The sequence below is a fragment of the Staurois parvus genome, unplaced genomic scaffold (genome assembly GCF_062004578.1).
Source record: "Staurois parvus isolate SC_StPar_1 unplaced genomic scaffold, SC_StPar_1.0 ptg000282l, whole genome shotgun sequence".
NCBI lineage: Eukaryota > Metazoa > Chordata > Amphibia > Anura > Ranidae > Staurois > Staurois parvus.
This window is the reverse complement of record NW_028318078.1, coordinates 16,233,598-16,260,941: the sequence shown is the minus strand read 5'-3', so window position 1 is coordinate 16,260,941 and position 27,344 is coordinate 16,233,598. Positions and strand designations below refer to the sequence as shown.

Below are 27,344 nucleotides of genomic sequence, written 5' to 3'. Positions count from 1 at the left end.
AGTTTCTAGAAGGGCTCCAGAAACCCTGACCTGTAGAACCTACCAGCCTGATTGAGGTAACCTCACTGCTTAATTCCCAGGCTGACTCATCCCAGGCTTCTAGCAAGCCTCTGGCTCACAGGCAAAAAATCCTATCTAACTGGAGGGCGCTACATTCAGTAACAATTGTGAGTAATTTCCTTCACCTTGAGGAGATTTTCTCCTGCTTTTGTGTGTGAAGGACAGAAAGTAAAGGGAAATCTTTCCAGTGGGGCATAGATAGAAAAAAATCCTGAGAGGGTTTATTCATTTCTTATGCTATCCAAAATATAAAAGAAAAGGTTTGGCTTTAAATATACGTTAAGAAAAATTGGTGTCATGAAAGTCTGTGGGGAAAATAGTCAGCATGCTTTACTCTGCAGTATGGTGGTGTTGGTACAATCAGAATAGTGCCAGTCTACAGAAAATGACAAGGGCTATTTTGCGACCCATACAGCACCTCAATGGACAGCCAATAGGTTAAGTAATTGTGTGGGAGTGTGATAGAATTCTTCAACGCACATACAGTACATATAAGTGAAATTAAACTTTATTTAGAGAACAGCAGACAGGTGTTTATGTGTGGACTCCAATAAGGAAACAGGATGTAACCCTAAATACAATTTACTAAAAAATGTATATCATTGCCTTTTATGCTGCTGTATCTTACTTGATTGCAGATTTTTTTTGTTTCATTTTTTTTTTGCAATGATGACAAATGTCTTTCACAAAAGGATGAGCAATAATTAAATCAGATACGTCAAGACAATATTTTTGTCCTGTTTCAATTTTGTATTACGCATAAAGAATTTTTTGGCTGGCAATCTGGACAGCTGTGATCCACCAACCTTTGCACATCAATGCCGAAATACAAATATAACAGAACATGTAAGGCTATCTTTTGATGAAAATGTGGTCGGTGAATCCAGGACATTCTTTATCATGTCAAGCAAGATCATAGGGATCTAGTTCTAAAAACAAAATTACTGGGGAAATGATGCAAGCTTTCACCCAGCCCTAACAAATTCCATGTTTTTTTGTCTAATATGATTATTTCTTATGATTGTCAACTCCATCTAAAGACCACAATGCTAAAATTCCTAAATCTGGAAAATACTACATTATGTGGAACTGACATTTATAGGAAATAATTATATATGACATGATACAGGAATAATTTGCTACTGCTGAGTTAATGCTTGTGACATTTGTCCAGTTATTTTTTTTTTTCATAAACAGACCCACTAGTGTTGTAACACCAGATTGTTACAATGTAGGAAGGCTGCTATTACTAATAAACAAGTGTTAAATCAGGACCTTAGGTGTCATGGACGAACTGGAGAGTGGACACTGTGACATCTGCATGTTTGGAGAGGTTGTGAGCCCTAAAAAGGGCAGAGGCATGAAGTCCAAGCACACACTACCAGATCTTCACCAGAGCACCTTCTGCACTGGTGTTCCAAGGGGGACAACCTGGTATACCCACCAGGAAAGTCCATCACTCTAGGGTGCTCTGGTAAAAAAAAGCCTTAGAGCTCATGTACACAGGTCATTTGGAAAACTCTTCTAACCGCTAGAAACTGACTGCTAGAAAATGTAGGTTACAAAACATCAGTTTAGCCGTGTTTTCATACCGCGTTTATGTGCTTTTAGCCACATTTATGCGCGTTTGCGATTAGAAACGTTTTTAAAAGATAACCTCAGGAGACCCTCCTAAATGCCCAGAATGCACTGAAAAATAGTAAATAATTAACTATTTCAGACATTTTGAGAGAAATAGAGCAGAAGCAGAGAGAGCAGTATGTTTTGAGATTTCCTGTCTTTTCTGGTTGTATTCACTATGGATTCTATCATGAGTATAATGTGGCACGTTCTACCATATTTTCCTTCACACGAAACCTGGAACTGACTGCGCTGGTGTACTAGGTCCATTTGAATACATGGAAAACTCTTTGCATGCATTTTTGATTAAGAAAAAAGGCTCTGAACAGCATCTGGATATGGACCTGTCAACCGCGTTTACAAGCATTTGGTGTTTGAAACGCCTGTAAAATCTACTCCGAAAGTAATTTTGGTGCGTTCAAGAAAACGACTGTAAACTCAACTGCCTGTAAACGACTGTAAACGACTATGTGTACATGGACACATAGGAAAACATAAAGAAGAGTTCAGGGGCTGCTGAAAAAAATGCTCAACATCTCCTGAACGTCAGTTTAGCAGCTGCAGTGTACATGAGCCCTTACAAAGAAAAGGCTTAGAATTGGTAAGGTGCAATATATTAATGTTTTGTTGTCTGTGGAGCTAAAAGCAAGTAAAACTAGAGGGCTTGCATGTGTCTTATCTCCAATCTCCTGTGAAATCAGCTGAAAGCATCCTGCTACCGATTTTCAGTTCACAATATATATTTATCTGAGATATTTTCACTGTTGCTTTTACCTAGAGGTCAGAGAAAATATTACAGAGAGGCAGGGTGGCAGATGCTCATACCTCATGTTATCGCCATGATTAACTGTCCAGTTGGTTCCCGATCACTAGTCTGAGACCAGCAGCTGTCAGTGACAGCTGAGTACTCCTAGTTCTAAAATGGATCATATATTAATATTCTCTCTATACAAGGTACCATGAGAATGTTAATCTACAGACTGCCGTTGTGAAAGGTTTGAAGACAGATAAAGTATAAAAACGGTCCTGACCATTTGGGGTCCTGATAGAGACTCAGGCTGAAGCCTGTCTAGGAAGGGAGGTGGAGATATTTGTTGCTATAAATAAGGCCTTGGCAACAGTGGGAACTGTTTAGGATATGTGTAGGCAGGTGCAATCTGCTTCCTCATCTTTAGGTGGCGCTCGACCAAAGTGGTGCCACAGCTGGAGAAGCAGCCGAGATATACTTCTCTTTGGTTTCCTGGTCGCTGAGGGCAGTGTTTTGGTTATATACAGTGGGGATCAAAAGTTTGGGCACCCCAGCTAAAAATTTGTAATAATGTGCATAAAGAAGCCAAGGAAAGATGGAAAAATCTCCAAAAGGCATCAAATTACAGATTAGACATTCTTATAATATGCAACAAAAGTTAGATTTTATTGCCATCATTTACACTTTCAAAATAACAGAAAACAAAAAAATAGCATCTGCAAAAGTTTGGGCACCCTGCAGAATTTATAGCATGCACTGCCCCCTTTGGCAAGTATCACAGCTTGTAAACGCTTTTTGTAGCCAGCCAAGAGTCTTTCAATTCTTTCCTTGGCTTCTTTATGCACATTAATACAAATTTTTAGCTGGGGTGCCCAAACTTTCGATCCCCACTGTAGTTACATAGTTATTCTGGCTGAAAAAGACAAAAGTCCATCCAGTTCATCCTTTAAAATAAAAAAAAAGTTATAATCCTATACCCACATTTGATCCAGAGGAAGGCAAAAAAAAACCCAGCAAAGCATGATCTAATTTGCTCCTGCAGGGGAAAAAATTCCTTCCTGATCCCCCGAGAGGCAATTGGATACTCCCTGGATCAACTTTACCTAGAAATGTTAGTATCCAGTTATATTCTGTGTATCTAGGAAAGAATCCAGGCCTTTTTTGAAGCAATCCACTGAGCTGGCCAGAACCAACTCTTGAGGGAGTCTATTCCACCTTTTCACAGCTCTCACTGTGAAGAAACCTTTCCGTGTTTGGAGATTAAATCTCTTTTCCTCCAGATGTAAAGAGTGCCCCCTTGTCCTTTGTGATGACCTCAGGGTGAATAGCTCTACACCGAGTTCACTATATGAACCACTGATGTATTTATACATGTTGATCATATCCCCCCTTAATCTCCTGTTCTCAAGAGAGAATAAATTCAGTTCCTCTAATCTTTCCTCATAGCTGATCTCCTCCATGCCTCTTATCAGTTTGGTTGGCCTTCTCTCTCTGGTTGGCTATGCTGTATCCAAGTGACCCCTGGTGGCCATCTTGGGTCAGCAAAGCCTTTATAGGTCCCCTCCCCCAGGTTTTGGCGTGCTTTTGCAAAGTGGTCAGAGTAGGGCAAGATCACCTGTCTGTCATAGAAAGTGATTAGCAGCAGGGAAAGGTTCCTGATGAGTAGGGAAAGGCTAAGGACACACAAACCTGCATGGAAGCCTCCCCTTTAAGACTGGGTCGCATTCCGCCCTCTGAGGACAGACGCTATCGGTGCATCTTACCTATTGCCTTTCAGTACTATACTGTGAGTTCTACCCGATGCCGTGCTCTCCTGCTCAAGTTGTTTGTAGTTGAGCATACTCTTCACCAGGGGCAGACTGACAACTCATGGGGCCCCCGGGGCAATAGGGGATCATGGGGCCCCTGTGTCCTTGCCCAAACTCAAAAAAGCCTATGAAAAAGGTACCAGGGGCATCTCATGGGGCCCCCTACTGACCCTGGGCCCTCGGGCAGTGTCCGAGTTTCCAAATGGTCAGTCCGCCCCTGCTCTTCACAAGTTTTTAGTTATCTGCAACTGGACTCTCTCATCACTGCCGGCACACCACGCTGCACCTATCCCCACTTGGCATCTTCCTTTCAGCCGCTCACACTGGTATCACAGCCAGAAAAGAGTTTTACACTCGCTTATTAACTTAAGAGGTTGCTATTTTCAGTGGGGAGCAGGGAGGTGTAAACTAATTCCCTGGATAGTGGGGAGAGCACAGAGTGTGGTACTTTATAAACTGTTTGCCTCACTTATGTATGTAATGATTTCACCAACATGGTGGCTATTAGTTGGAAGCAGATTGCAGCTGTGAACACTGAGAAGAGACACAGTATACAGCACATGGAAGATACAGACTTTTTTCCCCTAGTTTATTGGACTTCTTACTTTTATAGCACAGAGTATGTTTATTATAACTGATTTATTGGATTGGTTTTGAAAGTTTTTTACTTTCACTGATTTATTTTCACTGATATATTGGTAAAATGAATTAAAGTGGCACAAAATATATTTTTTTAAATTTTTAAGTCACAGATTGTCCTCATACAAAGAAGGGGCATTGCAGTACAATGTCAGCAGCTGTACTGCTGTGAACGTTTGTGGTTGGTCTTCATAAGCGCAGGAATTTTGTAATTATTTACCTAATGGGAAATATTCGGGAGATCTCCAACAAGATACTAGGTATAGAAGGCCCTACTAGTTACACCCCTATATGGGAAAATGATCTTTTGCCTGAGCTTTCTAAACTTCTAGGTTTTCATGACTGAAAAAACTGCTGGTTACACAGAAAACATTTGTTATGTTTCGATTGGTTATTTAAATAATTTCATTTAGTTTGCTTAATTTGTTTATGGAATTTGTTTTGTTTATTCGAATTTGAATTTTCCTAATTCAGTCGAATTGAATTCAATTCGACCAAATTCAGAAAATTCGATTGGTATTCGAATGTGAATTTATTCTATTCGAAATTCAAATTTCAGAAGATGGTTATATTATTTCTGTTTTATTCTATTCTTTTCAATTCTTTTATTTTCAATTCTATTCTATTCTTCTCTTTTCTAATCTATTCAAATTTATTGTATTCAAAATTGTTTTTGAATACAATATATTCAAAAACAATTGGTTATATTCTTTCTATTCTAGTCTATTTATTATGTTGTTTTTGCTATCCTATTCTTTTTCTATTCTATTCTTTTAATTACAATTCTATTCTCTTTTTGAATTCAAATTTATTCTGTTCGAAATTTGAATTTTGGAAGACGGTTATATTCTTTCTATTTTATTTTATTCTAGTGTTTTTTTTCTATTCTCTTCTGTACTTTTATTTTCTATTACATTTTTTTATGTTCTATTCTAATCTATTCTATTCAACTTTGAATGTATTCTTTTCAAAATTTGAAATTTTGGAAGACATTTATATTGCTTCTATTTTATTCTATTCTATTGTTTTTGCCATTCTATTCTTTTCTATTTTTTTATGTTCTATTTCATTCTGTTCTGTTCTGTTCTTTTCTATTCTATTATTTTCTATTCTAATCTATTCTATTCTGCTCCCTTATTTTCTGTTCTATTTTATTCTATAATTTTATATAAACGGCCAGACGGTGGCAGTGCAGGGGCGGGTGGCCATTTATAAACGCCCTCCCTGCCTCCTGCTTGTGCGCGCTCCCTGGGAGCGCGCAGCACTGCGATCCGGTGCCCGCTGTGTCCTCTGGACACAGTGGAACACCGATCGTCGTATGGGACCTCTGTGCGAGGTCCTGATCATGTGATCACTGATTGGCCAATCAGTGATCACATGCAGAGTAGTAAGCAAGATGTCACTTCTGACATCATTGCTTACCACATGTGAAATCTGTGAATGATCACAGAGGTCACGTGGTACAAGGCTATTCACAACTGCCTTGTACCATGTGACAAGCTGTGACCAATCACAGCTCACAGAGTATTTCTCAATGGCTGCAAGAATACAGCCAGAGAGGAGGAGAAATTAATGCTTTCACAGCCTTTATGGGTGTAAAAGCAATCAGTGTAAAAAAAAAAAAATCATCACCCCCCACAAGTAGTTCAGTGTCACCATAGTGACATTTTACTGCTAGGGTGACAATATGTAAAAAAAAAAAACCCAAAAAAACCCAAAATAATAATATAAAAAAGTAAAATAAAAATGTAAAACTTTTTTTTTAATTAGAATTTTTCATCATAAACTAATTTGGGTTATTTATTTTTACTAAAAAGATAACTGAATAAATTTTGGCCAAGATTTATGATGAAATAATATTTATTTGCAAAATTTTATAAGAAAAACACTTTTTTTTCAAACTTTTTGGACATTTTCATTTATATAGCAAAAAAAATAAAAATCCCAGTAGTGAATAAATACCACCAAAATAAAGCTTTATCTGTCTCAAACAAATGCTAAAATATTCATATGGGTACAGTGTTGCATGACCGCGCAATTGTCATTCAAAGTGTGATAGCGCTGAAAGCTGAAAATTGGCCTGGACAGGAAGGAGGTAAAAGTGTCCGGACTTGAAGTGGTTAAATTGGTTTTTGAATGTTTGTTCACTTTTGTTTTTGAATTCAAATTTGTTTTCGATTTTGTTTTCGAATTCGAATTTGTTTTTGAATCTAATTCTGGCTGAATTTCGTTTTGTTATTTCAGATTCGTTTAAGGTCGTTATTTTTGTAATTCGGAATTCTGATACATCCGAATCTCCGAATAACAAATAAATTGTCCAAAATTCGATTCAGAACGAAACGAAATGCACATGTCTAGTAGATTGCATATGTATGTAAAACAATTGCTTGCCAGATATATTGTTTTTCAAAATGTATTTTTTTATGAATAGTCTGTGATCCCAGCTCACAATTTTGGTACCATGTATGTTGCATCCTTTCCCTTACATGAATATTGCCAGAGTGACCAACACATTTAAACTGGTTGGGTTTGACAGATTTATCTGTAAACTAAAATTTTGGGGAGAAAAATGTTACACCAATGACACTGAATACATCCTCTTTTTAACCAGGCCATAACTGAACTGTTCTGCCAGGCAAGACTTCATATATGTGAGAGCTATGGATTTCCCAGTAAGATGTATACAGGCAGAAAATTAATAAAACACCTTTTATTGTTTGTGTATCCTATACACTCATCTGAGACTATTAGGGCTCATTCATATATATGCATTGCGCAGTAAAGCACTGAATGTACATTGGTGCATTGCAGCGCTATTCATCACATATACTCCATGATGTGCTTTGCAGTGCCTGCAAAAAACACAGCATGAGTTAAAGTTTTTTGCGCTGAGGTGTTATAGCACATTCAAAATGATCTGCTATGACCTTTTATATGAAGCTTCTCGTCCCCAACATGAATAAGCACAAAAATAACCCCTGTGGGACTTCAATGCAGCAAACACATGATCACACATGTACTCATAGGGAACTCCTTTTAGTCATGCACCTTTATTGTACAAAAATATTAATAAAAGATGCATTGCATTTAAAAAGACACTAGCTCTGATAACTATTGCAGGGATGTGCTCCCTTTAACTTGCAACAATACAACATTCCCAAAATAACCCAGATGCGTTTTGATCATTCTACTTTTAGATCTTCTTCAGGGGGCATGAGTACAAAAGGGATCTCTGAATAAACATATTTGAGATTAATAATAGTTTATATATAAAATCATCAATAACAATTATATAATCTCCATTTTCATACTTACAGGGAAATTAAACAGCTAATGTTGATCAGAGCGGTCATAAAAATACTGACATCCAAGATGAGACTGCATAGTCCCAAATTCAATGGTATAGACTATCGGGAGGGTAAGAGTGGTCAAATATCCATCTTGTGCCGTCAGTACCACGAGATGGATATTTTATATATAACTATTATTAATCTCAAATATGTTTGAGATTAATAATAGTCAGAGTGTGGATCCATCATCCTCCACTCACTGCAACTGTCACCCTGCCACTGCCAGTCACAGATACAGTCCGTCCGTGACACTGATTATTCTTTAATATTGGTGCTGTTGGCATCTTATGGCACTTATTTTTGCAAATCAAAAGAAATTTAGCAGTTTCAAGTTTTGTTGATTTAAAATTTTCTACTATTTTAAAAAGAATATTTTTTTTTTTTGGGGGGGGGACAAGTAGCTGGTCTTGCCTAGGATGCAAAATAGTCTAGCACCAGCCCTGTTCATGGGGCAGCCATTTTCATTCATTCCATATGTAGGTTCTGCTATCTGTTTGCACAATGATCGGTCTTCATTATGCTTCATTCTCAGGACATGATATTGCACAAGCTAACTGAGAACCTCGGGGAAGACATTTCAAATTCATATATATGAAGTACGCTTATGAAAACATGGGAACAGCCTGCATGTCAAATGTAGAAGTTACATTAAACAAAATTTTATATAAACTACATAATAATCAGCTCAGCAACAGCAGTTCGCATACAATGTTTCCTCTGTAAAGTTTCCTGTTAGAAATATGTGGATAGATCTCAAACAGGGGCAGACTGACCATTCAAGCACTCGGGCACTCGGGCCCCATGAATTCCCCTGGTACATTTTTATAGGCTTTTTTTGGGTGTGCTTTGAGTGTGGACAAGGACAAAGGGGCCCCATGATCCCCTATTGCCCGGGGGCCCCATGAGCTGTCAGTCCACCTCTGATCTCAAATATGCATTTCAGCATGACAAGAGAATATTTGTGAATTAGAACTGTTCTATAAGGAAGCATGGGAAACATTGTTTAAGCAGAACACTGGAAAGTTTTATTGTATAAAAGGGTGGGAGGTGAGTGTACCAACTTACACTTCACTTAGTGACTTTTGGCTCCATTCACAAAAGCAGATCACATGTGGTATTTAGGTGGTCTGACACACATGAAAAATGTCAATTCGCTATTGCTTTATGCAGTATTTACAGCAGTTCTTAAATTGGTAGATACAACTTAATGAATTGAGACCATTGTCATTAAATCTGGTGAAATCTTGGTTCTCCCCACTGTTTAGCCAATGTCCACACCTTTGTAGTCATTTTAAGCATTACTAAAGCCAAAAACAAACATTTATTATATTGCAGGTTATCAATTCTTAGATGTGGTGGCTGCATTAGTTTTCTTTTATTTATGTATGTAACACTGTTATCCCAAAAGAAAAAAAACTGCTGCAACTGCCTATAAAGTGTTAGCTGGAAATCAGCTTCAATTTGTTAGTGTATTTACATCTGCTAGTACATCTAACACTCCCCTCGCCTCCCCCTCAAATTGGCAATGTTACTGTCCAAAGGTGCCCCTTGTGCTACTTCTTCCAGAGTGGGGGTGCTTTAATACAGGAGATGTGTTACTGGCCAGATCAGCAGGGGAAAACGGAGGGAAAAAAGCCTAAAAATTAAAACTAATGCAGCCACTACATCTAACGATCGGTAAGCTGCAGTACATTACATTTTCTTGGTTTTGGGTTTATTACCGTTTTAACTATACTGTTATAAAGTCAGCCCTTAAAATGTTCACAATTTCCATCTATCCAGTAGCCAGGGTGCAGGGATTGAAAAAAGACAATGACTAAACAGTAGAGAAAGGCAAGATTTCAGTGCAATAGACTTGAAGGAAACCATGGAGCTAGTTGCAAATTAAACATTGCACTTACCTCCCACACTTCCACTCATTTAAACTTCCTGGAATATTTCTTATAAAGCAAGAATAGAACTGGTGGCTAGTTGATAGAAACATCTGTAGGATGTGATTTTCCCAAAGAGCTTGTTAGTAAGTAATGACAGAAAGAGTAACATTTGTATGTATCTTAGTTTTTTCAATTACAAAAATGCATTGAAATGTTGCAGTAAAATTTGCCACATTAATTTCTTTTTAAAGTGCCTGTTTACGGTAAAGCACCCCTAACGCTTTCCTCACAAGTATATACAGTATATTAAATAAAGTACTTTACAGGCCACACGCTTATGCATGCAGATGTGCCCAACAGAAACATACTAAAAATACAAAATAACAGTGAATTTAATTATGGTTACATGATGCTCAGCTCAGCAGGCAGGCTGGTAGGCATCTTAAACGATATCTATGGTCCCAGAATACACTTTCATTTTATAACTTCAGCATTTTAATAGCAATAAAAACATAGTTATATTTGACAATCTAATCTAAGTTTACTTGAGAGCTCTCTTTTCATTTTGTGTTAATTTATAGTTTTACATACTGTATTTCTTAGATATTTTATATATTTTTATATATACTGTACATATTTTTATTGCATGTCTTCTTATATTTTGTATTACATCCCATTTAAGTTTAATTAAAGGAGGTGTCTGTTAAGGACACATAAGGGAGAGAGGAGTCTCTCTTTAAAAAGCGGAACCTTACCCATACCAGTTTAACCACTTGCCTACAGGGTACTTTTACCCCCTTCCTGCCCAGGCCAATTTTCAGCTTTCAGCGCTGTCACACTTTGAATGACAATTGCGCGGTCATGCAACACTGTACCCATATAAAATTTTTATCATTTTTTTGAGACAGATAAAGCTTTCTTTTGGTGGTATTTAATCACCTCTGGGTTTTTTATTTTTTGCCAAACAAACCAAAAACTGAAAATTTTGAAAAAAAAATTTTTTTTTCTTAGTTTTTGTTATAACATTTTGTAAATAAGTGATTTTTCTCCTTCACTGATGTGCGCTAATGAGGCTGCAGTGATGGGCACTGATAGGCTGCACTGATAGGTGGCACTGATGGGCACTGATGAGGAGGCACTGGTAGGTGGCACTGATGGGCATTGGCAGGCACCACTGATGGGCACTGAAAGGCAGCACTTATATATGGCACTGATAGGTGGCACTGACTGGCATTGTTAGGCGGCACTGATGCGCACTGATAGGTGGTACTGACTGGCACTGATAGGCGGCACTGACTGGTATTGATAGGTGGCACTGACTGGCATTGATAGGTGGTACTGACACTGATAGGTGACACTGAAAGGCAGCTCAGATGGGCACTGATATGTGGCATTGATGTGCACTGGTAGGCACTGATATGTGGCATTGATGTGTCACTGATGGGCACTGACAGGTGGCATTGATGGACACTAACAGGTGGCACTGCTGGGGCTACACTGATCATCAGGGCACACTGATCATCAGTGCCCTGATGATCAGTGTACATGTCCCCTCTGAGGAATACCGATTACTGGCTCTCCTCTCCTCATTAGCTGTCAGCGTGACAACTCGTGAGGAGAGAAATGCCGATAACCGGTATTTCCTTATTTACATGCAATCAGCTGTGATTGGACACAGCTGATCACATGACCGAGCCGACGTCTTCGGCTCTTTCCGTTGATCGGTGATCCACTGTGTCTGCTCTCCCCCAGAGCCACGCACGCGCGGTTAGGGTGAGAGGACGTCTTATGACTTCCTCCCAGAAAGAGAGAACCGCTTTGCGCCCGTCATTTCCTTATATGGCAGGCGGAAGGCAGTTAAAGACAATTAATGTTCTTTAACAAAACAATATCCTTTCCACATTAATGTGCTTTTACCAAACAGAAGTGCTGTACATACAAACTATTGCACTTATAGGAATACAAGAATGGCAGACATGCATAAAGCAAATGCTACCTACTTCCTAGAGAATACACATGAACTATGGTCTGTATACAATAGGAATTTGCTAAAAGTTACTTAGCTCAGGTTACAGCGGCTTCACAATCTCCGTAGGCAACCAGGACCCCAGGCCTACTCTTCAAGCAGTTGTAGGCGATCGGGCAAAAGCGTCAGGTGAAGTTTCTTCTGGCACAGACCTTCCTTAGTGTTAGACAATCCCACTTGGGAGTATCCATTCTCACTACTTTTGTATGGGCAAACATTTCCCAAATCAACCTTTAGATGGCACTGTTGTTTCATACATGCCATAGGTAGGTCATATGCTGCATGTCAAAAGGTCAAGGTATTGTTGACCATTGGTTACCTGAATTGTTGACCTCAGTTACAGAATTAATGTGGAGCAAAACAAGCAAACTAACAGATTCTTCTGTGTAAGGCCCCTTTCACACGAGGGGACCGATGGGGTCTGCCTGTCCATTTCAGATAGCACCTTAAGCAAAAAAAAAACATTTTAAGTTTAGAATCACTTTAAGACGTGTTGGATTATAGGAAAACTCATAGGCTCCAGAGCACTAACATCTGCTTCATAGAGATCAGTTTAGCTATTTACCTTTGAAGCTATAAAGGGCTAAGACTTCAAACAGTAAACACTGGCAGATTGATGGAGAACTGCATGACAGTGAGAATGTCTGAGTTTACCCTTCCTTTATAAATATACACCTAGGAGGTTCTAAAGTCAAATTAAATATTGATCCCGTGTTTTTACTTTATTATGAATGCATTATAACCGCTGCTACCACCCATGAACTGCAAGAGGTTTCCTTCCTCCCTTTAGATTGTAGGCTCCATCAGCAGGGCCCTCCTATTCATTCTGTATGAAACTGTATTGTAAATGTACTGTCCCCCTGTATATTGTAAAGTGCTGCATAAACTATTGGTGCTATATAAATCCTGTATAATATTATTATTAATAATAATAGTAAAAATAATATTGGGATTTTTCCATCCATTTCAATGTTATTAATAAAAAGAATATGCTTAGATCCTAAACTAAAAATTAGAAGAGCTGCAAAGAATAATGTACTGTCTAAAACAAATGATGTTATTTGATTGAGATAACTGGCAGAAGTGTTATTGTATTCTTGAATCAGAAAAAAACTTTCATACTTTGTGTGGAGCAAAATGTAAAACATAAAATCCATCAAATGAGAACCCACCATGTACTTGGCTATAATATACATATACCAATATTTAATACTATAAGGTTCCCATAATGTTACAGTATACAATTCTGAAATTTATTTCTTACTAGTTATTTATTTAAAATTGTTATATCCATAATATTTTATATTTTGGTGTAAAGTATTACAATTAATACAGATATATTTACATTAACTTCTTAACACATGCATTTTCACATATTTAATCACAGGACCAGTGCTGGAATGGAGTTTGTTCTACCAACAGGTGAAACTGCTTCTGACACTTACCCGACATGGCTTAAGTTCCACATAGGAATCAACCGCTATGAGCTATACCCTAGGCTAGACCCTCTTATTCCTGTCTTGCTGAAAGAGATGTCTACACACCGCATCCTTAATTCTGGTAATTATATTCCTTCTCATACTTAGATCTTTGGTTTCTATCTGTTACTAATTGTAACATAAGTATCAGAGATAAGATTTTCTGTGTCACTCTTAAAGTCAGTAGTCAAGACAGGGTTTGTAAGACAAAGAAAAATCTTTGACAGAACCATATTTAGATTAGTTAGGTATGCTGAGAAAAATTAGGTATGCTGAGAAATGTATCATTGAAAAGTTGCTGCAGGAAGGTTTAGCTGTCAATAGGCATTGTGGTACACCAGTCCACTGTGCAGCAGTGGAAATTCAAATATGCTGCACTGAAAAGTCATCAAAAGGAAACCTTACTTGCACTAAAAAATCAAGTATGCAACACAGCTCCTCAGTAGGCCAGGGTATTGTGGAACTAAAAGTTAAGGTTTGATGAATTGAAAAGAAAACAGCTTGGCTACAACAGCTAGGTATATTTAGATTAAAAAAAGAAGCCTTTGAAGTGTTTTCGATCTGATAACCACGACGGTGATCTGTTATGTATGAGAGTGAATATGTTTTCCATTGGGCTTGTGTGGCAGCCACTGACTCAGGAAATACTAGGGATGATTTACCTAGGGCAAATAGGATTTTAACTGTGTAAGGGAATTTTGCTCTAGTTAAAGTGGTAAAGAATGCACAATTATTTGCAAGGAAAATAAAAAACAGCACATAATTAGATGATGGAATTCAGCAGACCTTCAATCGCAGTCACGAATCTAGGGGAAAATGCCCTTACAAAGTAAAAATTCCCTTGTACAGGGTACAGCCTATTTGTTTTAATTAACTGCTTGGCGCCTAGCATACGCAAGTATGCTACCTCTCAGCAGTTCGACCTTGGTGCCAAGGGGCTGCATATTTGTGTACCCAACGTAAACAAAAGATGTGCCGAGAGCTCGCGCCCTGCATGCTCCCGGCACATTTACCAGCACCTCGCAGAAAGGTCCTGATCACTACTTGTGGTTGGGAGCCTTACAATCATATGACCTCCATGACATCCAATCATGGCAGTCACATGACCCTAAGCCCCGCCTCCCAGCATCACAAACCCATTAAAATGCCAGGAGGCGCCGGCACAAAAGGATTAAATCAACCCTGTTGTGTGGATAGGGGAAAGCATGACTTTTACTAATTATCACCAAATCCTAATGCCTAAGGCTAATGTCCCACAGACGTTGAAGAGTCTGAGAAGGGGGGATATAGACAGGTGTCTATGAAGAGGTTGTTGTGGTATAAATATATATATATATATTTTTTTTTATTTATTTATTTTGTTACTATGCCTTGTCTGTAACAATTGTTGTAAGCATTGCACTGTTTGTTATGCTATGGGGACAGATGTGCAGACTCGATCCCAAGCCGGGCTGCTTGCATCCATTGGCACTTCTAGGCCACGCCCCCTCTCCCTCTTTACAGGATTTGACTGACAACATCAGGAGGCAATGACTCTCACTGCTCTCAGCCAAGTGGAGAGAGGACAGAAGACCGACAGACAGATACAGCAATGGATCAATACAGGATGTAAGTAAGTATTTGAGGGGGGAGAGATGTCTGTGATCAAGCAAATTGTAACATTCTGTTACATTTAAAGGGGTGCATGCAAGGCTTAACAGACAAGACAATATAAGAGAACATGCAGTACCAAAGTCTTAATAGTCAAGCTAACCAGAGAAAACTATATTACTATTGCGTGTGCATTGTAATGTCTATGTGCATATAGCAGCCAGCCAGTCGATTTGGCATAGGTGATGGAAGGCACCAGTAGTGAAGGAACTTGTGTGCTTGAGATCCTTCCCTAGCGACCAGTACCCCAATCTGGGTCTGACGTGCGGTATGTTCTGTCCTAGGCACTCAGCCCGTATGTCACAGAAGATAAAGTGAGGCCTCGTAGAAGAGCAAGTGTGGGTTACTGTATATACAGAGTTGATCTTCCTGGAATTCATGTTTTGTCACAAGTGGAGTAAAGAGTTAAACATACAGATCAGTGTCACTGGGATGAGGTGACAGGTAACTGGGTTGGTGGAGTCCGGTGCACATCATGCGGCATCGGCTCAGAAATGCTGCACAGAGGAAGAGATGTGTGAAGGGACTGGTATCCAGAATGTACAGTACATTAGGTTGCAGGAACTGTGACCCCATACAAAGAAAGTAAGGGTGCTGCTTCAGGCTCTAAAAGGTCTTTATATCCTGACAACCATTGGGAGTGCAGGCAGCGAAGAACTGTGCTGTGGAATCCAAAGAATGAAACCACTGTCTGTGTGCAGAAGTGTCATTCATTATGGAGAGCGCCACCTTAACACCATACCTGTGTTTCAGCATATGCCTCTGGCCATCTGCCAGGGCATTAGCACTTCACTCTTCCACATCCCCACCTGGACACCGCCCACCGGAATGCCTACTTTTAATTGACATACAGTATAAAACCAATATTATGTAAAATGACACAGTTACGTATCAAATCTGCAAAAAAGTTAACTAAAGCTTTCTTTTATTTCAACATTTCTCCCCTAGTTCAAAAACCTGGAGGGACACAGCTTAAACTGCTCATGACTTTCCCAGACTATGGACAGGCTCTCTTCAAACCCATGAAGTGAGTATTGAAAAAATGTGTATCAAATGTGTATCATTAGCACACTTTTCTCAAAGTCAAAGAAACAACAACACCTACAACCTACATGGCAATCTATGGCTCGCTCACTCTAGCTTTTCTAACACAATTTGAAGTGATATTACATATTGAAGTGTAAGTTCATCTTCAGCACGTTTTTCCCAAACCCCCCCCCCCCCCCCCCATGCAATTCCATATGCTATGTTTTGTGGTATTGTGGAAGTATAAGATTTTCTGAATAATATGAGTGATAATAGCTCTTTCCAGTTTTGCTTTGTATTGACTATCATTTTATAATCCATGTATATCACTTCTCTCGCCTTTTTTTAACTCTCTGCAGACAGGAACGTGATCAGGAAACACCGCCAGATTTCTTCTATTTCTCAGATTTTGAGAGGCACAATGCTGAGATTGCAGCTTTCCACCTGGACAGGTACATAAAAGCCACCTTTACTAATGCATTACAACTATATGTAGAAACACATCTAATAAGTGGAAGGCATATGAAATGTTCTAAAACCATTCCATTCTGCAAACATGTATATGTGACAGAGGTGTGGGTGGAACAGAACACATGTTGAGATAAAGAGTGGTTTTAGGGCCCCTGGCAAGGGGTTCTTTATTTTGGGGGCTGAAAAAGCAGGGGGTCAGATAAGGGGAAAGCCACAGGGCAATAATTCCAACATCATGAAGGACATGCAAAAATATAACATGGTTGCACTAGGGCACATAAAGGCATAAACCCAGAAGCACAGAGCAGCAATCTAGTAGAGCAAGGACTTAGTCCAGAGTCAAAGGGCAACAATCCATGTACAGTGAGTAGCAGGCAACGATCTTGTACAACATATGTTACGTCCAGGGGCACAGGGCAACAGTTCAGGCACAAGGAACAGGTAGCAATCTAGTACAGCAGGGTTTAAGTCCATAGCACAGGGCTGGGCACACTGCAAGGAGGAACTGGGGTCTGGCACCATAGGGTTGAAGTCCTTAGCACAGGGCAACAGTCCGAGCATGCTGCAAGGGCTGACAGGGATCCAGCACAGCAGAGGTTAAGTCCTTAGCACAGGGTAACAATCTGAGCACACAGCAAGGGTGGACAGGGGTCCAGAACTGCAGGGATGAAGTCCTTAGCACAGGGCAATGGCAAGGGGTAGGTCCTCTGGGCGGCAACAGGGCACAGCAAGGGTTAAGCATCCATTAAGAGAAAATATGGTAGAACAACAGGCAACAGTCCACAGGGTAATAGTAGGTATGGGGAGGGGCAGGGTTCCTCTGGACAGTAAAAGAGCACAGCAAAGATTAAGTGTCTATGGAGAGGAAATATGGTACAGCAACAGGGAACAGTACACAGGAAAACAGCAGGCATGGCAAGGGGCAGGGATCCTGTAAGTAGAAGGGTTAAGTGCCCAGCACACAGGGCAGAGGTCCTTCACAGTCCCATGGTGGGTCCTCAGAGGGCTGGGTGTCCTGAAGCTACTTCCAGTGGGATATCCAGACATAAGTTCCCTTGTGTCCATCACTGGGGGAAGTAAAGAAAAGTCTGTCAAACATCTTTGTTATCTAGTACTTTAATTCAAACAGAGAACTCATCTCAAATCTGATGGTGCTGAGGCATCTAGCTCTATCCTCGTACAGGATACTATAGTTCATGCGCTACCTACTGAGTGCAGCCTGTGTGGATGAAGGAACTCACAAACCAAATTATGCAGATAAATTGACGTCATTACACACTGCATTTGGATTAGAGATTGTCAATTTCATAAAACAAAAGAAAAAGAACCCCCTGATGAAGCCACGTGATTGGAGGCGTAACGCGTAGGGGAGGGGCTACGTCATCACTCGGAGAGGAGCCGCACAACACGATAGACAGCAGGTGTATGACTCAGAGGCCAGCAGAGGATTTCCAATGGGATGTTGCGTTACTTAAACCTGTGTAATGTGAGTTTAATACTTGGATGGTGGGAATAAAAAGTTTTAAACGGTAAAGCACTATGTCCTCTATTTCTTCCTGCATGCGGAGTAACACAAGGAGAGGATAATTAGGAGGTCTGGGATAACAAAAGGAGTATGTAGTCCCTGAGGGGATAATCAGCCACCAGAGGATACATCCATTACTCCTAAAGGAAGGATCTCCCTATTTCACCAGCAAAAGCATATGTCTAGCAGGTTCCAGGGAAAGTGAACCGAAAGCGTGTATAGCCTAATTGCAGGCATCAAAGGAGGTGAGCGCACATCTTCACTATTTGAAGGATTCACAAAAGTCACAAATTGAAGAACAACAAGCACCAAGTCACTATATATAAACAATTGTTTATTCAATGGGACTATTATTTTGATGAATTCTAATCACTATTAATTATTTATGAGCATTCGGTTATTTTTATTTATGGGGGATCATTTAAATGCGTTTTAGTTGAGGGTTATTAGTTGGTTTACTATTTTTATTATATTAAATGAGGGTATCATGAATATAAATGAAATTGAGGGTATTAGTAAGTACATGTCACTAATAGATGATTTATGAGCACTTGGTAAAATATTTTTTTAGAGTATTTCATGTGGAACTAGACAATCTACAATTTCTGGGGAAATTGTGTAAAGTGTTCTTGCCGCAACCTTTACCAAATGATTGATGAAATGTAAGCAGTGCACATTGCAAGCCTGATAGTGAGAAATGCATTTCAGCTTGTATTTTGAAGCTCACAGTCCAGCCTCGTGAGTCATCTGCCTCTTGAGTGACCTTTGGTTGCTGCACCTGGAGAGGGCGGAGTAGGCTCACTGTGCTGAGACAGCTGGGTTGCTATGACAACTCACTCTGAGAGGAATGTCAGCATGCCTGTTCTAAACAGGCTTTTTAAACTTGCCAAGTTCAATTGCGTGCTAAAATTAGTATTAATTAAATATTAAAGAAAAGAAACATAGTGTCTTATCCGGGATATCAATTATTTATTTTTATTTTAATTTTTTTTTTTATTTTAATTTTTATTTTATTTTATTTTATTTTTAATTTTATTTTTATTTTAATTTTAATTTTATTTTAATTTTATGTTAATTTTAATTTTATTTTTATTTTATTTTAATTTTATTTTTATTTTTATTTTAATTTTATGTTAATTTTAATTTTATTTTTATTTTTATTTTAATTTTATTTTTATTTTAATTTTATGTTAATTTTATTTTTATTTTATTTTTTTTTTAAATTTAATTTTATTTTAATTTTTATTTTTATTTTATTTTTAATTTTATTTTAATTTTAATTTAATTTTTTTTTTATTTTAATTTAATTTTTATTTTATTTTTATTTTTATCCAGACTGAATAATAATACCATCTCATTTATACAGAAGGAACTGTCATTCCCACTGCAAATATTTTTTATTTATTTTAATTTAATTTTTATTTTATTTTTAATTTTATTTTTATTTTAATTTTAATTTTATTTTTATTTTTATTTTAATTTTATTTTATTTTTTTATTTTAATTTTAATTTTTTTTTATTTTTATCCAGACTGAATAATAACACCATCTCATTTATACAGAAGGAACTCATTCCCACTGCAAATATTTTTTATTTTTTATTTATATTTTTCATTCATAGTTTTTGTTTTTTCACATTGATAAATTAATTTATTTTATATATTTACACAAATCATATATTTAAGTATATTTAATTGATGTAATTATTTGATTATCGGTGGTACACTTATGAATTCATTATATCACATAAGGTAGAATATATTGGAGCGCGGTACACTACTGGCATTCGTGGACATTTTTAGTGACAGCAGGGTTAGCTGAACGTTTTGATATAAGATATGTGTAGGTGGGCTTGAAAATGGAAGAGTGATGGCAGTTTACAAATCATGTTCTGATTTTTCTGATTTTTCCTTTGCACACTCTAGCTGTGCTCTGCTGCTCAATGCATTCCTATGGGAAAATTTCGCCGCAAAAACCGCGATATTTCTTGAACGATTTGGCGAAACGTTCCACAAAGTAATAGCAATCCAATCGGGAACAATCCGCACGTTTTGATATATTACTTGTATTTGTAGTGTAAAAACTGTGGGAGGAGTTAGCGTGGCAAATATGGCTATAATAAGAAACGGAATAAGAATTAGATTTCAAATATGGCAGAGAAGAGCGGTAAAAACAAACTGCTTAAAATTGCTCACTTCACTGGCGTCTTCACAATTTCTGTGGAAATTGTGTGGTGTTCTGGCCTCCACGCACTGGAGTGGGTGGAGTAGCTTTTGTCTCTCTGCTTCCTGCTCACACAGCTGGGTTCCTATGGCAACTCCCTCCACACCAAGGGCAGAGTCATGGTTATAAACACAGTGCTCAAACTTGCCGACATCACTGGCGATTGCCATCTTCAAACGCTTGTAGTTTTAAAAGTATAAATGCTACCGTGAAAAGGTTTATAATGTGACAATCACAAGAAACAGACCTAAATTTTGATGTATAGTATGTCTCTGCAATATTAAAAATGAAGGCACAGTCGCAGTTTAAAAACGTCCCTTAACATTTCAGGTGGCTCTGAGTGGATTTTCAATGAAAGTCAATGGGAGGGGTTATTTGCAAACAAATGGTCATATTGTGAAAACTATCAGGAGTATGTCCTAGCCGTGAACATTTTTAGTGACAGCAGGGTTAGCTGAACGTTTTGATATAAGATATGTGTAGGTGGGCTTGAAAATGGCAGAGTGATGGCAGTTTACAAATCATGTTCTGATTTTTCCTTTCACACTGTAGCTTTCTCACTCTAATGTGACTCAGCTGCCCCCTGAGTGACCTTTGCTTGCACCTGTTACCTCAGTCAGTCACAGGTGTGTGACAGGCTCTGCTCTAAACAGGCTATTTAAACTTGCCAAATTCACTGGCGATTGCCATCTTCAAACGCTTGTAGTTTTAAAAGTATAAATGCTACCATGAAAAGCTTTATATTGTGATAATCACAAGAAAAAGACCTACAGTTTGATGTATAGTATGTCTCTGAAAGATAAAAAATGAAGGCACAGTCGCAGTTTAAAAACGTCCCTTAAAATTTCTTGTGTCTAAAGTGGAGTTTCAATGAAAGTCAATGGGAGGGATGAGGTCCAAACAAATGGTCATATTCTGAAAACTATCAGGAATATGTCCTAGCCGTGAACATTTTTAGTGACAGCAGGGTTAGCTGAATGTTTTGATATAAGATATGTGTAGGTGGGCTTGAAAATGAAAGAGTGATGGCAGTTTACAAATCATGTTCTGATTTTTCTGATTTTTCCTTTGCACACTCTAGCTGTGCTGTGCTGCTCAATGCATTCCTATGGGAAAATTTTGCCGCAAAAACCGCGATATTTCTTGAACGATTCGGCGAAACGTTCCACAAAGTAATAGCAATCCGATCGGGAACAATCCGCACGTTTTGATATATTACTTGTATTTGTAGTGTAAAAACTGTGGGAGGAGTTAGCGTGGCAAATATGGCTATAATAAGAAACGGAATAAGAACTAGACAATCTACAATTTCTGGGGAAATTGTGTAAAGTGTTCTTGCCGCAACCTTTACCAAATGATTGATGAAATGTAAGCAGGGCACATTGCAAGCCTGATAGTGAGAAATGCATTTCAGCTTGTATTTTGAAGCTCACAGTCCAGCCTCGTGAGTCATCTGCCTCTTGAGTGACCTTTGGTTGCTGCACCTGGAGAGGGCGGAGTAGGCTCACTGTGCTGAGACAGCTGGGTTGCTATGACAACTCACTCTGAGAGGAATGTCAGCATGACTGTTCTAAACAGGCTTTTTAAACTTGCCAAGTTCAATTGCGTGCTAAAATTAGTATTAATTAAATATTAAAGAAAAGAAACATAGTGTCTTATCCGGGATATCAATTATTTATTTTTATTTTTATTTTTATTTTAATTTTAATTTTTATTTTATTTTATTTTTAATTTTATTTTTATTTTAATTTATTTTAATTTTATGTTAATTTTAATTTTATTTTTATTTTAATTTTATTTTTATTTTAATTTTATGTTAATTTTTATTTTATTTTTAATTTTATTTTTATTTTAATTTTATGTTAATTTTTATTTTATTTTTAATTTTATTTTTATTTTAATTTAATTTAAATTTTATGTTAATTTTAATTTTATTTTTATTTTAATTTTATTTTTATTTTAATTTTATGTTAATTTTAATTTTATGTTAATTTTAATTTTATGTTAATTTTAATTTTATTTTTATTTTATTTTAATTTTATTTTATTTTTAATTTTATTTTTATTTTATGTTATTTTTATTTTATGTTATTTTAATTTTATGTTAATTTTATTTTTATTTAATTTTTTTTTTAATTTTAATTTTATTTTATTTTTTAATTTTTATTTTTATTTTATTTTAATTTTATTTTAATTTAATTTTTATTTTATTTTTATTTTTATCCAGACTGAATAATAATACCATCTCATTTATACAGAAGGAACTGTCATTCCCACTGCAAATATTTTTTATTTATTTTAATTTTAATTTTAATTTAATTTTTATTTTATTTTTCATTTTATTTTTGTTTTAATTTTAATTTTTAATTTTATTTTTATTTTAATTTTATTTTATTTTTTTATTTTAATTTTAATTTTATTTTATTTTTATCCAGACTGAATAATAACACCATCTCATTTATACAGAAGGAACTGTCATTCCCACTGCAAATATTTTTTATTTTTATTTATATTTTTCATTCATAGTTTTTGTTTTTTCACATTGATAAATTAATTTATTTTATATATTTACACAAATCATATATTTAAGTATAATTAATTGATGTAATTATTTGATTATCGGTGGTACACTTATGAATTCATTATATCACATAAGGTAGAATATATTGGAGCGCGGTACACTACTGGTATTCGTGAACATTTTTAGTGACAGCAGGGTTAGCGGAACGTTTTGATATAAGATATGTGTAGGTGGGCTTGAAAATGGCAGAGTGATGGCAGTTTACAAATCATGTTCTGATTTTTCTGATTTTTCCTTTGCACACTCTAGCTGTGCTGTGCTGCTCAATGCATTCCTATGGGAAAATTTCGCCGCAAAAACCGCGATATTTCTTGAACGATTCGGCGAAACGTTCTACAAAGTAATAGCAATCCGATCGGGATCAATGCGCACGTTTTGATATATTACTTGTCTTTGTAGTGTAAAAACTGTGGGAGGAGTTAGCGTGGCAAATATGGCTATAATAAGAAAAAGAATTAGATTTCAAATATGGCAGAGAAGAGCGGTTAAAAACAAACTGCTTCAAATTGCTTACTTCACTGGCGTCTTCACAATTTCTGTGGAAATTGTGTGGTGTTCTGGCCTCCACACAACTGGAGTGGGCAGGTTAGCTTTTGTCTCTCTGCTTCCTGCTCACACAGCTGGGTTCCTATGGCAACTCCCTCCACACCAAGGGCAGAGTCATGGTTATAAACAAACTGCTCCAAGTTGCTGACATCACTGGCGATTGCCATCTTCAAACGGTTGTAGTTTTAAAAGTATAAATGGTACCGTGAAAAGGCTTATATTGTGACAATCACAAGAAACAGACCTAAATTTTGATATATAGTATGTCTCTGCAATATTAAAAATGAAGGCACAGTCGCAGTTTAAAAACGTCCCTTAAAATTTCTTGTGTCTAAAGTGGAGTTTCAATGAAAGTCAATGGGAGGAGTGAGGTGCAAACAAATGGTCATATTCTGAAAACTATCAGGAGTATGTCCTAGCCGTGAACATTTTTAGTGACAGCAGGGTTAGCTGAACGTTTTGATATAAGATATGTGTAGGTGGGCTTGATAATGACATAGTTATGGCAGTTTACAAATCATGTTCTGATTTTTCCTTTCACATTGTAGCTTTCTCACTCTAATGTGACTCAGCTGCCCCCTGAGTGACCTTTGCTTGCACCTGTTACCTCAGTCAGTCACAGGTGTTTGAGAAGCTGTGCTCTAAACAGGCTATTTAAACTTGCCAAATTCACTGGCGATTGCCATCTTCAAACGCTTGTAGTTTTAAAAGTATAAATGCTACCGTGAAAAGGTTTATATTGTGACAATCACAAGAAAAAGACCTACAGTTTGATGTATAGTGTGTCTCTGAAAGATAACAAATGAAGGCACAGTCGCAGTTTAAAAACGTCCCTTAAAATGTCTGGTGTCTAGAGTGGAGTTTCAATGAAAGTCAATGGGAGGTGTGAGGTCCAAACAAATGGTCATATTGTGAAAACTATCAGGAGTATGTCCTAGCCGTGAACATTTTTAGTGACAGCAGGGTTAGCTGAACGTTTTGATATAAGATATGTGTAGGTGGGCTTGAAAATGAAAGAGTGATGGCAGTTTACAAATCATGTTCTGATTTTTCTGATTTTTCCTTTGCACACTCTAGCTGTGCTGTGCTGCTCAATGCATTCCTATGGGAAAATTTCGCCGCAAAAACCGCGATATTTCTTGAACGATTCGGCGAAACGTTCTACAAAGTAATAGCAATCCGATCGGGATCAATGCGCACATTTTGATATATTACTTGTCTTTGTAGTGTAAAAACTGTGGGAGGAGTTAGCGTGGCAAATATGGCTATAATAAGAATAAGAATAAGAATATATATGTGAGATAACAATAAGTGTTCCTTGCTATGCAAGAACACTTAATAAGAATATATATGTGAGATAACAATAAGTGTTCCTTGCTATGCAAGAACACTTAATTATTTTGATATTTATTTGGAGGAGATTGATTAGTTGAAACTGTCTATTTAAATATTTTTTGGTATTTATACACTTTTATTAGTTATTTGTATCATAATTTGAATTAATTTAATGGTAATAATTTAATTATTATTTATTGAGAAGTATTTAGGAGCGCAACATATATTTGTAAAAATCCAATATTTCTGACCTCCGTCACACTATACCTGTCATTCTTAGGTACATTTTCAATATAATGTTGACAAATGAAGTCTTACTAGCCAATACTCATTGCTAATTTTCAAACAACAATACTGTATAAAGTTATTGGTGTATTATGTGCACATAAGAAATCATAAAAAGTTCAAATCCGCCTTTTTTACCTAATTTACCCTGCCAATGACTGGTGACTAGGTTATTGCACGTCAATGCCTCTTGCATAATGCTGTTGGTTAAAGGATAAGTTCACCTTTTTACAAAAAATAATAAATGCACATTTTTTTGCAGGTAAACAAAATGTGCATTTATTATTTTCTGTTTCTGGAGCATCCAAAGCATTGCACCAGCGATCAGCAAATCGCTGGTGCCATGCAGTTCTACTGTAGAACTGTCAGTACGGTGCTGGGGGTGCGAGGTGGTGATAGTCATGAGTGGTACATTCTCAGAGTGGGCCTTGTGGATGGTACAACTCTTGCACTCTTTACAGGCTTTATGCACCCAATGTGACAGATGAGGGCAAAATAAGTACCTCTGTACTAGGGCCTCCATCCAGTCTACCCCGAAATGCCCACCTTCTGCATGAAGCAGAAGGAAGACCTTCAAGATGTGCGAATGGGGGACCATGACCTGAAGAATATATCGCTGTTCAGAGGGGATGCAGGCTTGCTGGTAAAGCACTTGGTCTCTAAATTTTATCCCAAAGCTATCCCATTGCCTCAAGATGGCCCAAGCCACTGGGGACAGCTAATGACATTCCCTGGTAGAGGGCCTACTTGCGGGACAGAAAGCACTGTACCTGAATGAAGTCATGCTGGATTAGAGCCCATTCCTCTTGTTCATAGATTTCAGCCATCTCCAGTCCGTAATCTCTTTCATAAGTGTAATAATTTCTTTTAATAATGTAAGGTAGCTGGGATGGGTAAAACTGGGGCGACCTCTACATCTTCCTGGTCAGCACCCACATCGCCAGGATGCTCTACTGGGAATCGGAAGAAGGCATCTGCATGCCCATTGTGCTTCCCAGGATGGTAATGGATTTTAATACTGAACCGGGCTAGATGGGCCGCCCACCTCTGCTCCAGTGCTCCCAGCTTGGCTCCAAGTAGGCCAGGGGATTTTTTCCATGAAGATCTTGATCTTAGCCCCGCAAATGTCTCAGTGATAACTAAGACCAGGGTGAGAAGTTCCAGCTTAAAAGAACTGGATTCTTCTCCATAGGCAGCAGACTGCAAGTTGCGACTGGCATAGACTATCATCACCCATGCCTGGCCATCCTGTACTTGGGCAGATTCCCATCCATATAGACTTGGAAGGGCTTTGTATAGTCTACGTAGGCCAGCAAAGGGATGCAAGTCAGTTTTTGTTTAAAAGCCTCAAAAGCCTGTTGTTGCACATCCTGCCACAGGGCTTTTATAGATGGAGAGGACCCACACTTCTTTTGAATACTGTGCCGACTGAGCAACCATGTTAGCAGGGCAGCTATTTGGGCAAACATGGGAATGAATCGCCGGTAGTACCCCACCTGCCGTAGAAAAGAGCTCTGTGACAGTTCTTGGGGGGGTGCCAGTCCTAAACAGCTTGCACCCTGGTGGGGTCCAGAGACATGCCTCCAGCCTCAACCACATGTCCCAGTCTGGTCCGGTCAAAAGAGGAGGGACTTCTTTCCCGATTAATGAAGCCCCAACCTTCCCTCCTCATCAGGAACCTTTCCCTACCATGGGGGTCTCTGTCCCTACACTAGCCACTCGCAAAATGCACGCCATCACCTGGGGGCAGGGACATACATAGACCCTGCTGACTCAAAACGGATCATATAGCTGCAGCACAGTCAACTGGAACGCTGTTCCATTGACCCAAGAAACCACAGAGAAACCTTGTTTCCCTTGGAGTTCCTCTCCAGGCTGTGGTACCACTCGGCAGTGCGCCACCTACAGTGGAGCAAAGAAAATGCACCTGCCTATACATGTTCTGTGCAATGCTTCCCACGCCATGTTCAAAATGTCGTGTCGATGTTAATAACACCCCAAATTCAGGTCGCAAACGCATTGTGATCTGGTTGCAGTGCATTTTTAAAGTAGTGCATGCACTACATTTGGTGTGGTCCAGTGCAATTCAGTCCATTCAAAA

The 27,344-nt window shown here is 38.0% G+C and overlaps 1 protein-coding gene across 1 annotated transcript in view; it reads left to right on the top strand.

The window, feature by feature from the left end:
• Nucleotides 1–27,344, top strand: part of LOC149458698 (extracellular serine/threonine protein kinase FAM20C-like) — a 143,599-nt gene that overhangs the window by 5,215 nt on the left and 111,040 nt on the right. Inside the window, exons 2-4 of the mRNA XM_089681839.1 lie at nucleotides 13,513–13,685; nucleotides 16,202–16,280; nucleotides 16,639–16,731. Coding sequence (XP_089537965.1) covers nucleotides 13,513–13,685; nucleotides 16,202–16,280; nucleotides 16,639–16,731 — 345 coding nt within the window. The remainder of the gene's footprint in view (nucleotides 1–13,512; nucleotides 13,686–16,201; nucleotides 16,281–16,638; nucleotides 16,732–27,344) is intronic.